Source organism: Acyrthosiphon pisum, chromosome A3 (assembly GCF_005508785.2).
Source record: "Acyrthosiphon pisum isolate AL4f chromosome A3, pea_aphid_22Mar2018_4r6ur, whole genome shotgun sequence".
In the NCBI taxonomy this organism is placed as follows: domain Eukaryota; kingdom Metazoa; phylum Arthropoda; class Insecta; order Hemiptera; family Aphididae; genus Acyrthosiphon; species Acyrthosiphon pisum.
The window spans coordinates 8,217,559-8,232,408 of NC_042496.1; the positions used below are offsets into that span (position 1 = coordinate 8,217,559).

At 30.6% G+C, this 14,850-nt stretch overlaps 1 protein-coding gene across 1 annotated transcript in view; it reads left to right on the forward strand.

The window, feature by feature from the left end:
- The window catches only part of LOC100165452 (probable chitinase 10), a 32,563-nt gene that overhangs the window by 7,752 nt on the left and 9,961 nt on the right, over nucleotides 1-14,850 (forward strand). Inside the window, exon 2 of the mRNA XM_001950345.3 lies at nucleotides 8,554-8,644. Coding sequence (XP_001950380.1) covers nucleotides 8,554-8,644 — 91 coding nt within the window. The remainder of the gene's footprint in view (nucleotides 1-8,553; nucleotides 8,645-14,850) is intronic.

Below are 14,850 nucleotides of genomic sequence, written 5' to 3' on the forward strand. Positions count from 1 at the left end.
TATCATTTTATAGCTATTTGAAAGTTGTCCGTAATAGAAACATTTTAAGTATAAATTATTTAAACGAGTACAAGTACTCATTCCCACAATTGTCACTGTGGCCAGATGCACTTGTTAAAATTAAATTTTATACACGTTTTACATTTTTAGATTTGTAACCTAAAATAATTTTGAAAAAGTTCCAACATCATCATTGTTTTGACTAATAATATATAATACATATTAAAATCAAATTAAACGGGAATAATTCAAAATGTGGTAAGAAATCTGACTATCGACCTTCGAGAAGTTGTCCTTGAAATGTTACCAGACTTTTCTAGAACTTACTGCACATTCAATTAACTGTATGGAATTAAAATAATTCTTTATCAAGATCTAACAGGAAATTTTTAGATTATAGTTTGACAGCTTTGGAGAGAATAATAAAGTACAAATAAAAATGTCAATGGGGTTTTTTTTTAATACCAATAAGTATGATTTAATCTTGGTTAACCGATTAAGAGTTTATTTATTTAAAAAACACATAATTTATTATCAATATTAAATTGTTATGTAATATGATTTTTCTTTTATAATTTGTATTCGTGTATATGATTTCATGGTCATTTATCCTTAAAGGTCGTTAACTTTTGTTTTAATAATTCATTTTTCACATTTTTTAAATCATTAAATTCATTCATATTATTTTGTTTCCATTATTTATTATAATATTGACATTTTACGTACATTCACACATAATATTATGTAAACATTTAAAACGGTGTTTAATTTGTTAAGTAATATATAGGTAGATATAGGTATGTAGGTAGGTAGTTAATATAGTTTCTTAATACTAAAACTACCATGTTATATTTATAGACGTTAGGTATGACATATTTTTTCTAAACTGCTTGATAAATGTCCAGGGATAATATTTTGTAGATGTGAAACAGTTTTGTGGTCAAAAATTAATAATTATTCACGACTCGAACTTTTTACTGCACCAAACAAATTAGCTCTTTTACTCTCGTGGTAGATTTCCAACTGAGTACTTTAATAGTGGCCCCAAGGTTTGTTGATTTCTAACAGATACAGCTACAAATTACAATTATGTAATTATGTATATTATATAGGTAGTTAGTAGGTAGGTACTTTGACTAATATATAGTATGCATTTGAAGTTTGAATCGATATTGAATTCAAACGTGAAGCAATTGACTAAGTGTTGTCGTTCGATTATTATCTAGCGAATCGTCCGACGCCATAAAACTGTTAGCCTGACCATAATATATAATATAATGGACATAATGGTGCATATTATATTATTATTATTACATCGCCGTTCGTTTCATTTTTTCTAATACAAAATAGTTGCGTGTACCTATACAATATAATAATATAATATAATGCAAAAATCGATTAATATAAGTCGTTTAGATTTCGGTCAGCCCCACCGCGCGCGTCCCCGGGGCACCGTAGCTAGGATTCTATGAAAACCATTAAATAGTAGTCGACCGACCACCGACCGACCGACCGACCGACTGCTGCGGCTGAAGGTTGCGCAGCGGCACTTCGCGGCGGACACACACGTCGGTTGCACATTCGTGATTTTCGCACCTCGACCCCAACAGATATACCTATTATAATATTGCACTATCAAAACACACTTCTTCGACTTTAGTACACAAACGATGGTCGGCTAGTACGGTATTAGGTACTTTATAGTTTATACCACCGTTTCGTATACGACATACGTATATATCATCTGCAGGCATATACCTAGCTTATAAATAGTACACTATAATATAATATACTATTGAATTGTTCAAGGGAAACGTTGTCTCGGGCGAATATTGTTTTTAGTTTTTTTTAGAAAACATTTACCTATCGATATTTTACGGTTAAGAGGCTGCCGAATGACTGTTATAGCGATGTTAATCGCTCCCGACAGTTTTGACAATTTGAATCCGTGCAGTGTTGTAGGTATATGGTGTCGAGTGGTTCGACACGATCCTCAACTGATTTCCCTACAACAAACATTGATTTTCTCTATTGTAGCGAAGTTTCCATTATTATATTTTACGAGCGTTTTGGTATAATATACATCATAATGTTCGATCGTTTTCTAGGTACAATAGTCACTTAAATTATGTGAAACAAATGATGCTTTGTATTGTATATATTGTATAAATAGACGAAATTATATGTCCCAAGCACCAATGCATATTGTGATATTATAAAATTATGCATGAAAAAACAACGGCTCAGCTTAACACTTTCTAAATATTTTTTATTTGTTGTTAAAAAATAATAACATAATCACATTATACATCAATAATTAGTGGTCGATACAAACATGAATGCATGATGCATTTGGAAGTGGAAATTATTATAAGACCTTATTGCAAAGATATAAGAATAGGCAAATAGAAACTAGTTTTGATAATGTACCGTAGGTACGTACCTATATACTGGTATTGATAAGTGAAACGTATTGCTGGTAAATGGAGTACAACTTTAATACCACAGAATAAAAATATCCCTGAACAATATAATATGTAACACTGCAGGTATATAGATACCTACTACTTATCTAAATAAACCAAATTCAAGTAAGATAATAGATTTCATAATTTTCGTGTCGTAATAACCCCGTATATAGTCATTATATTACTACCTACCTGTATATTATAGGAATTATCAACGTTATGAGATCATTTAGCATTGACCAGTTTTATTCAGAAATTGTATCAAAATTATAATTATTATCGTTTAAATAATACTCAACGTGTGCCATTGACTGGTTTAGTTGAATTTTTATAATAATATATAATATAGTTTAAGTATATGTAATGTTATATATAATGACTATTAAACAAAATGTACGTATCTCTATATAAACACGAACAAAATATCTTGCTAATCCCGTGGGTTTATTATTTCAAAATACTTTTAATATTTATTTTTGATCTATTATTAATATAGTCATATAGTTAGATAACTTATGAAATTATAATACAGGTATTTCATTGATAGATTTCAAAACGTAAACCTTACATTTCAACTCTCAACCTAGTTCCGTTTTTTATTGGAAAATATTTACTCACATTGATTCCTAAGTGATTGACCATCGTTTTTATTTGATTATTAATAAAACAAATTATTATTTAGGCTACCTACCAAATTAGTTATTTAATTGGGATATAATGTAAATCTATTTAGTCGTGTATGTAGACCTAATTACGATAGGTACCTAATGTTCATTGTATAATGAGGAATATAATTTTAAATGGATATTATATGAATTATTATAAATATATAGATAGGACATGTGCTCAATGAATTATTCGTATTTGTTGCACGAATTAATTGATTTTTCTGCGATATTCTCATATTTCATACGTTATTTTGCATTAAATTCATTTAAGTTTGATCCTGTAATTTACTATATACTGTGGATTTTTCAACCTTCAGAATTATCATATTAAATTATATTCATGATGTACTTTAAACTAACTGAAAGGTCAATCCATTCTAGTCACAGAACAATGACTGGTACTTAGAACAATAAAATTGTTGTTTGTAAAATACCCGAGGGTATTTTAAAGAGCTCCTATGTATGTTATCAGTGCCCATATCTATCATAAATAAGCTTTTTGTATCTAGAAACTCAAGAACACAGTCATATAATATGTGTTTCAAATTTCAATAAATCTTTTCTTCACATCAAGATTTATGTAATATATAATACAGGAACATCGGCGCTATTACAATTTACAACATTGTGATAATATAAAATTCTGACGTAATGTATCATTTTTAACAGCAGTACCTACCTAAATATAATATCATACTTTACTAAGCTCTGGATGACCGCGATCTACGGACCAACGAAAAGAAAAAACCGTATGTGCTTGGATTGCGAAGTCTGTTAATTAAAATATACTTATACGCGCGTTCCGATGGTCCGAAAAATTTGCTTGACCAATAAATGTATTGGTCTCGTCGTGGTGATAAAATTACGTAGGTACGTTTAGGTGCGTGCACGACAACAGTGACCGAACAGAAAAGCGGCGGATCGAGTGCGTGTGCGCGGTGTATAATAATAATAATAATAATATATCGCCTTTTTTCCCTTCGTTAGTTCGTTATTATTATTATTATTATTATTATTATTTATTGCTACTATATAATAACACGAGTTCCCTCTCCCGTATATTATGCATGTTTTTCACTCGACAAGAGCATTGACCACAAATTGTTATTATTATTCACACAATGTAAAAAAAAAAAAAACTGCGATCATAACGCAACGCGCGCCGGTACTCAACGGAATATCAATTATTACGGTTGGCCGGACGAGATCAGTTTTTGTAAACGATCGCGGAGTCATGGTTTTTTGGCTTTCGTTACCTGCAACCGGCCCGGCGAGAGTATATATGATATTATTATAGTACGCCGCTGCAGTGGCCAAACGAGGAAAACGTTATGCGCGCGGGACTGCAAACTCGCACACCATGAAAAAAAAAAACAATATAATATTATAGTAATAATAATAATATGGTCCGGCGACAACGCCCATTACCGCATGTATACCACCCGGTACCACCCGGAGGCTGCAGTGTGGCGAATATTATAACACAAACGCGGGCATGACTTTGTACGCGCGATTGATATTGCTATATAATATTATATCCGCGCAATATTCGTTTTGACAGGTGTGTGTGTGTGTGTGTGGGTCATCAGAGTTCACCACAACCACGCCCGAAAGGCATACGGTGGAGGGGGGGTGATATTAAAGGCGGGGGTGCGGACTTTTGTGGACTTAATAGTCGATAACATTACATACAGGTACCTAGGGATCAACTGTATAATATGTATTTGTCTCTCACGAATTCTCAGAAATTGTCCCTGGACGAAAAGACAATCAATTAAACAAAAATATTAGGATTACGTGTATAGGAACTATTTATTATGAAGAGCATATGGCGTTCGTTTCAAAAAGTATGAGTTACGACTCTGTACGAAAATTATAAGGTCAATAATATAATAAGATACCAATTGGATGCTGCAGTTTTTGTTACTTTTGATTTTGGTTGGCTTTTATAAGACTAGAAATCGTGATTTAAAATGACATACAAGCAGCTCACCCATAATTCTCAAGACATCCAACATGATCGTTTATAAAAAACATTATTTTATACTTTGATGTCATTAATGAAACTAATGGAACGAAACGGTGACTACGGTTTATTATAATACGTACAGTATAAAAAATGTTTTCAGATTCTCTATCCTTCATATTTCTTATGAAATGATACTTAAAATTAGTTCAAACTATTTATTTTGCCCTGCGGTGTACACCGTTGATCTGCTTATTATGTTTTTTCGCAATTTTCGCGATTGTGTTGCACCAACGCTGGCCAACGACTTGTACTTATTTCGAATTTTCCGGACAGTCAGGTAAAAACATGACACGTGCAGCGTGTGTACCTACATATTTTTTTTAATTTCAAAACATCGAGTTGTGCATAATGCCTTCACGTGTCATTCTATACAGAGACTTCTTTCTAGTACATTGACAGTGATTTAACAATGGGTTATCGGATGTAGAAATAATGAAAGAGAAGAAAAACGACGGAATAAATTATTTAAAATATAAAATATGTTTATGTATACCTATATAATAATGCACTATATACTGATTTATGTATGTATTTTACATTTTTTTTTTATACATGATGGATAATTTATACACAAAAAAGACAATTGTTATGAAAACAACAATGAGGTTACAGAATAGTGGGTCACCATTCGGTAGGTTTCCCTTGAAGAACATATGATATACACATTACGCCCCCTTCTCTTTTTAATATCACTGAGTTATCTTATTTCTTTGTATCTAAAATAATAAAACGAAAGAATGATAAGTTTTTTATTTCCCTTTTTTTTTTCATTTATCCGTTGACAACGAAATTTTCAATTACTGAAAATCCAATTTCACGCAGTTTTCAAAGAAAGAACTAAAGAATTTCGCCAACGTTTCTACGAGATGTTTCCCTGTCGGGTATAAGAACATCATAAAAACTACTCTGACGGGAGAACAGATTATGTAATTATATTATATTGTACGCGTACGATATTATTACATATACGTTTAAAATAATGTCCACGTATGTATCACCTCTGCAGCACCGTGTATCCAATCATTCATTTAACGATAATATGCAAGTATTCTGAAAATAATAAAAATACATGTACCTACGTATGAAGGGGACCACAAAATAATGTGTCGAGGTTCATGTAGAGCGTGTCCAAGGTGAACCAGGGGGCTACGCCCTGTTGCGGCTAATGAAAGCCACAAATAAAGCACACACGAATGAAACATGAGCATAAAAACCAATATTTACCTGTCGGTATGAGAACTAGGAAACCATTTCTTTTCAAGCCGTCATAATGTAAGACGCATCCCTTCTATTGTTTTATAATATTGTAAACCTTGTAAACATTTTAATCCATAAATTGTTGTCAAGTTTCCGTTTTTAGGTACCTAGTAGTCAGTACCTTTACCCGTACTATACCTTGCCATTTAATGTCGAATATATATTCATTAGATGGATAGATGAATAGATAATAAATAGATGATTTGATATAAAATTATAAAACTAAAGTTCAATATTGTTTTTTTTTTATGTATTCGGCTGGAAAATATAAGATGCCATTGCGTGTCTCAAAAACGATAAGAAAACAAAAAAACAACTTGTCACGTACCTATGATGAAATCTGTTCACGATAATGTTTTAAAAAGCTCCGAGATGAAACATATTATCATATTATAGTCTGGTCGGTCGTAAATAAATGCTAACATGTTATAATTAAATAAACTATCCTATGGTACCTATATTGTTATGATTGTATTGCAATACAGCACACGTAGGACTAAAAACTCGGAAGTCGGTCGTTAATGAGTACCATATTTGGCGGTTACATATTGAGAGCAAAAGGTCCACTCGACCTAAAATCGTACTGCCAGCCAAGGTTGACAAAAAACAATGTGTGTTTATTTCACACGACCCGCGCGCGGGTGTGTGTGTGTGTGTGTTCAGGTCTCTTGTTTTTCGTATCAGTATACTATACAATTATATACATCTTGAGAACTGTGTCTTCTCTTAAGACTTAAACTATCTAATTAATCCGTATTCAGATCACGCGTTGTGTAACTGGAAAAACGATACGTATAGGCTATTGTGTGTGTGTGTGTGTGTGTGTGTGTGTTGCTGTCAGAGAAAGCTGGGTTGCCCGAACGCATGTACAGAGTGTATATGGCTTGTGCGTATGAGATTCTTTGGACTGTTATATTATATACACACGAGGATTGAGTTTATATTATACTATTATCCGCGAACGGACGTGTATAATTGCTAATCTCTAGCTGTTGTGAACGTTATTGTTTTGGCTTTCGCATTTGCTCCAATTTCGGACTAATTAAAACCCATATGAAAAATTAAAAACGAAAGGATTGTGTATTAATGTATGACTATTTACTCGGTGTTTTCTATATTTCTCTTTCTCTCTCTCTCTCTCTCTCTTTCTCCGTATTTATCTAGTCTTAATTTTATATAAGCACACATTGACGAATATTATAACTTTCCTGGCGCGTGAAAGATGTTCTGACTATAGTAACTAAACTTATCTATAATATCGTCATATTACTGTAGGATCACGAATTATGAGCTTCATGTTTAACGTGCTTATTATACTCACACAAAAACATATTTAAGTTGAAGAATAACTCTATTGATATTATTATTGATCATTTGGAGATAAGTAATAAATTATTAGCTTACTTATAATTATGGTTAGTAAAATTCGTATTTAATTAAAAACATGTCAAGAGATAGTATACTTAAAATTTAAATACATATTCAAAGCACGGTAGATTATAGTATAATTATTAATTATATAACCAACCATGGTTCAAAGTATCAAGTCAACAAAACTCGCATTTTTTTTGTAATTATAATAGATAGGTATTCATATAGTTACTGAAATTTGACTATGCTTAAAAGTTATGCTCCAAAAATCTATAATAAACAAAAAAAAGTAAAACTCTAGTGATTATCAAACCAAAAATCGAATAGTTATACATTGTGTGCACTATTGTTCGTCCTCTTTCACGTAATCATACGACAGCCGTCAACCAACAACGACGACGATCAAACGTAGATCTATATAAGATGACGGAACAAGTGTTTTCGGCTTTAGGTACATATTCTCGCTAGTCATACACGACGACAAAGAGTCAGAAAATCGGTGAAAGCTAGTGATATTTATATAAATACGTAGATGAGGAAAGTGTACGAAATTGAACGGATCTCCACAAATACGTGAATCCGATTCACCGTGGCTAATCTAGAAACATTAGGCGTTATTTCCTTCAACGTAAGTGGTTTCCATGTTCCATTGCTGACTACTGTTACCCGCTACTACATAATTATTCGAATTATTGATCCAACTATTATATTATACTATGTATGTTCGTTGCTAATTTTTGTTATTTTTTTATTTTTCCAGACAAACAGAAAATATAAGCTTTGCTTCCACTTCAAATTGCTGCTCATTGTCACCATCGTAGCAACACTATGCTCGTATACAAATTCAGAAAGTAAGTTTTAAATTATATTTTTACGATTTATCGCATTTACAAAGCCATTTTCATTCAAATAATGTTGTTATTAAAGTAAAAACTATTTTCGTTTAAAAATGTATTAGGTACATTATTAACTTTTGTAAAAAAAAATGTATGTTGACGATTTTGTACGCATATATTCAGCCAGTTTATAGAAAATAACCCTTTTAAGTTGATTTTTATGATTACGTTTTTAAATTATTGTTATCAGATTTATATATTATATTATAATAATATTGAATATTGTATAGAATTATAGTAAAATATAAATCACTGTTTAAAGGGATGTAAGCATAATATATAAAAAAATTATAGGCAATATAGTTATGTATATTGTATAGTCATCGACCACCGTAGTTCAAAAGTTAGGTAGGTATAATATTATGTTTAAGACGTCACGATATTTACACTATAAATTTGTATTTTTTTATATACACTGTAATGCTGTATGGCTTAAAATGTTTAAATGTGTATTACCTATTAAGGTCAGTTTTTGTACACGACTCGTCATGACTGGAAGTAACATGTTATATTTTATAAGCTTTTTAGGGCACACATTTCGGTACTCAGATCACAACATAATCAATGAAGCAAATATAAAATATTTATATAGTTACTTTCATTTTATTTACTACCATGTAAAAATATTATATGGAGAAACTCTAACGATGGTATAAGAAACTATGAAAATAAATATCTTAATATTATTTTGTTCAACTAAAACTGAAAACTATATAATATGAGTCATACTACATTTCATACTATTTATAGTTGTTAAAAATAATTATGTAATAAGTTATTATTATGTATATTTTTGATATAGTTAATACCTAGATTAAACATGTACTTAATGATTTGTACATTACAGGACTGTAATTATTCTTGTTTCGAATTTTTTTTATACAACAGATAAAAAATTGTTAATGTACATGTTGTGTATGAAATAATAATAAAATATATAAGCAACACATAAATAATGAAACCGAAAACCGAATGACCGAAGAACACATATAATACAAAATCGAAACGTTCGTGAATTATACAACACTTGCCATTTTTTATTTAACCAGAGTTCACATAATTAAGTCAAAAGAGAAATAAACATTTCATAATATTAAAAAGTGTATGATTTTCATCAATACCGTACCGAAGTTACGTTACGTAGGTAAAATATATGAGTGTTACCTAATAAATACGATGATTAATTTAAAACGATAATCATTATGGATACTACCTAATTTATTAATATATATTGATTCATTGCAGCTGTAAAAGAGTTCTCGCTTATGTTTTTTTGTGTATTTATTCGTACTTTGATCTATACCCTATTGTAACGACGTCATGTTATTGTTATTATACCGTAACAATTTTAACAATCAAATTGATATTATTCGGCGCAATATTTATAAATTATAAGTTCATATATATAATATTATAGAACTTATAAAGTCGTAACTTTTCCTAACATTATATGTGTTCGAATTGAATGTACAACATTAATCAGATAGGCCTAACCTATACCAAGTAATAAATTATTATTAATCTAGTTTCCTCATAGAGTACTGGATTATAGTACCTACCTGAGCTTAAACTCTTTTCCTCTATATAGTATATCACCTTTAACGCTAGAAACCAAACCACAGAATTATATATTTTATCAATGGCAATATTCTGCTGTAGTGACTGGCAGTCGGCAGGTAGTTACACACTGCCTGTATAATTCGCTCGGGGGTATCGTTATTGCAGCCGGCAACAGGTACTTACGATATCTGCAATTTAACATTCATGCACACAATATTGTGTGATCGCCTAAGTGTGTATACTTTCTCCCTAAGCACATGCACTCGCGCACGCACGACGGTTATTATTACGAGCCAGTCGGGCTGCATGTACGGTATATTATAATATATAGGAAATACATACGCTTTTTTTTCTTAAATTTTATTGTTTATCGTCTTCTCCGGTCGATTCGCACGACCGTTTGAGCGTCGCAGGATGTCCGATGCGCTTTCACTGGTTCCGGAGGACCGCGGTGCAAGGTCGTTGTACTGCGGGTCAAGGTTCAAAACAGCGTAAAGGTATATACTTGCAATTTCATCGGGACCGGTTTCCCCAAATCCAGCACCGGTTGTCCGTAGGTACGTGTGACATAATCCTATGCCCAAGAAAACATATTGTGTTTTGTCACTGAACACTTGCTTTTTGTGTGTGAGGGGTATACGATTAAATCAAACAAACGCTCATTCCTATACCGACCATTCATGTTTCAAACGCTTATTTTGTTTAATATGTACATGCTAATGCGTTAAAAATGTATAATGTTATATAATAGTTCAGTGACAAGCGACGGCATTTATGGGAAAAAATAAAAATAATTGCAAAACACTCGATCGCACAAAAATCTTGCACAGTTCCACAACGATATATCAGTGTTACGATGTAATAGTAGATATATACACGTACGGGACCATATTATCTACTCAGAATTTATTTGATTTTATCATTTTAAAAATTTACAAAACTTAAACATTTGCAATGTTTCCCGATGGTGGTTTAGATAAGATAACAGGCCCAGTACCTGTTCGTAATATTGTACCATTTAATTTCGCAACAATAGAAGAATAACGAGTTACATTTAATTATATAAGAACTTTATAAAACGTATTCTTATTTGCTTTGGTAAACAAATTTAACATTAAAACAATTTGACTTAATCGTTTTTGTGATAAATTTAATTAATTGTTTTAGATTCTGGGTGGTTCGATCAATGTGTTTTACAATGATGTGTTTTTTTCCATTTTCAAAATAAATTATACTTGTGTCTGTTATCACGTTTTTGAGTAGTAAAAATGATAATATTTTAACTCGAGGTGCGTGTTTATGATACAAAATCAGATCTATTTGGGACTTTATGAGATCCAAAGTAAAACATTTCTAGTACTTTTCATTTTTCAAAATAACCGGGAAAATACAAAAACAAAATTAAGAAAAAACGAGAATATTTACGCAACACCAGTTTACGACGAAATCGATTGAAAAATGAAGAACATGGTACATCATATTTTCACCAAATATTCATAAAATATTTTTTTTAAATTATTAAAGAATATATTATTTACAATCTATATGCATAAAAAAATATTTATACCTGCATTTTCTAGACACGATATAATTTTTAAAATATTTCAAGCACCTACCTACCTTATTTTAGCGTTTTATAGAAATTTTAAAATTTCAACTAGATATTCTTAGTTTTTCTCGATTTATGTCAAACAAAATATTTATTCTGTAACGAAAATATATAGTCACAATTTAGTTGGATATTTAGATGAAGAAAAAAGATTTTCTTTCTAACCATGTTGGCATGTTAGTATTATGTTGTTATTTAAAAATATTAATCATTAGGATTTGAAACTTCTTGCTTTACGTATATTGTTTTATAATTTATAAACACTATTTAGTGACCTAATCAATGACGATGTACACTTGAAACTCAAAACAATGCAGTAAAGTTACTTCCCCGTTTTTTCTTTTTTAGCTCAGCCTACACAGTATGCATTATTTGGTTTTATTAGTCATTAATTATTATTCATTTTTTTTTTCATTTAAAAATTTCGTTACGCGGTTCAAATTTGTTTAAGGTGAATAATGAAACATAATTTTACAATTGGTTGATAGTTATAATGCGTACAATAAGTGGACCGGATACAGAGTTAGGTTGGATGTTGGGCACTCGTCTCGCTTCACTCACCTTTTTACAATCCAGTTTCTATTATTATCGCGTCTAAAAAACAACATCATATGAGAATATTTTCTTTACTATAACTAATAAGTGGGTTTCTTCTTCAAAAAATATATATATTAAAAATATGTTTAACTTTCATCGAGTCTCTAATTAAATATATTGTAAAAAAAATATATACAATAAATTATATTGTGGCGAATTATAATATATTATTTAAAATGTTTATATAATTTTATCTAACTTGCACATTATATAAATTGTAGACTGTAGTCTACAAATTAATTGCAATTCAAGTGAAATCTTAGATGGTGCAAGAGGACCCCTGTTCAACTCTACATTAATTTATCATGACACGTGACACGTCAAATTATATTTATATACAATCTTTGTCATTAGGTTGCGAGTTCGAAGTAAATCTGATATTATAATATTTTGTTTATGAAAAATTTAGAATATAAAAATATTATGAAATCTGTCAGAATAATGACTTTATTATACAATTTTCTTTAAAATATAGCTCATGGGTATAACAGTCACGATTGTCATTTTAAAGAGTTATTATTTATTACAAAATTCACATTGTTACTCGATTTAGAATGTGTATTTGCTATAATTTATATTTTTGATAATTGTTATAGTTTCTGTTTCACCAAAGTCATTATGTTTGATAATCAAACTGATCTGTAATACGAATTGTGATATTTAAATATTGAACTGTAAACGTTATTTAGGTTCGCATTAAAATTTACAAACAATCATTTGATAGCAATACAAAAAAACAAACATAAAAACGATTCACATGTCAATAATGCATCTTGCACGTCAGACGGCTATAAATTATAATAAACTTAAAACATATTTTGTGAAAGCCAAAAACTGTTAATTCATCCGAATGCCCACCGAGTGTCTGGAAGCGAAAAGTTTAGTCATTTGAGATCGATACCGTGTGCTTTTACGTCCATAATAATATTATGTCTATTAAATAATATCATCCGCATGGATATTATTATTATTATAGTATTATATTATTATTATGTAGACGCACAGACGCAGACAATAATCTTTGGGCGGACACGCGGAGAACCAGTTTCGCCATGCAGCTAGCGAGCGGTCGTTTTGCGCACCTTTTACTTTTTATTTATTTTTTTTTGTCAACGAAGCGTGCGCAACGCTCTCGTTTTTTACGCTGACCCGCACCAATCGTCCTCAACCAGCTGATCTGTGCACTCTCACACACACATATATATATATATATATATATACTACTTAAATGAATATATGATATCTAATAATAATTACACTCTTGTCGTGTATTGGTATAGACCAGCTCAACCAGCTCCCGACGGCGACGGTTACTCAATGTAATATATATTATATTCATGTACACAATACACACACACGCACACACACAAACGCGTATATATACGTTGATATGGGTTCACCACTGCTTGTGTTTCCTTTTTAAACTGGATTATCGACCGAATCATTTCCCAACATATAAAATCTATCACTGTTGTTGAGTCAAATCATTTTATGCCATCGCCTTCAAACCGGTTGCCTTCAGATACGTTTTTATCAAAAAATTGTTCAACGGACCATAATTTTTCAACAAAATATACGTTTGGTCGTATAGGTAATACGAGTTGCAATAGTGCGAACACGAAATTCGTTAATAGTTTAACTGCAATGTTTAGGTGTATTAAATATATAAATCGATAAATCGCTATACGTTTAATTTTAAAGTTGACAATTTAATGTGTGCATGGCAAATTCGTATTAATCGTATTCAATATTCAACGTATTTTAAATGTGCAGTACATAAATACATTACAAGCTTGATAGGGAAAAAACCTTGAGATTATAAACACCATATGAGTTATTGAGTTGTATGTGCAAAGAAAAAAATCGAGAAACATATAGAATACATTTTATGTTTGAATGAAATAATTTAATATAATAAAATTGATGTAAGAATTTATACAGAGGTAATATTAAATGTTTGTATAAAATTACGACAATTTCCTGATTGTCTTGATAAACATTTATAAAAATAAAATGGTGCACGTCCCACACATAATTTTGAGGGAGTTATAAATAACAAATGAATTTAAAATTAAAAGATCCAATTAATTTACTTGAAAAAGATAAATGTGTGATAATTCATGAATATATATTATATCATAGCAGCACACATTCCTAAATAAAAAAACAATTATTTTCCTTCCCACGCTCCGATTAATTGATTCTGAATATATTATTCCGTAGAAAAGTTCTAACATTATTTTAACAAGGTTATATCTTCTAAGTTTTGATCTGATTTTTTTTGATAAATCTAATTAGTTCATGGTCGTCTTCATTACTGTTACCATTTTTTCTCATAAATAAATAATTGTAACGTAATACGTGTTAGATAGTTATTTGAAAATCTCTCATACAA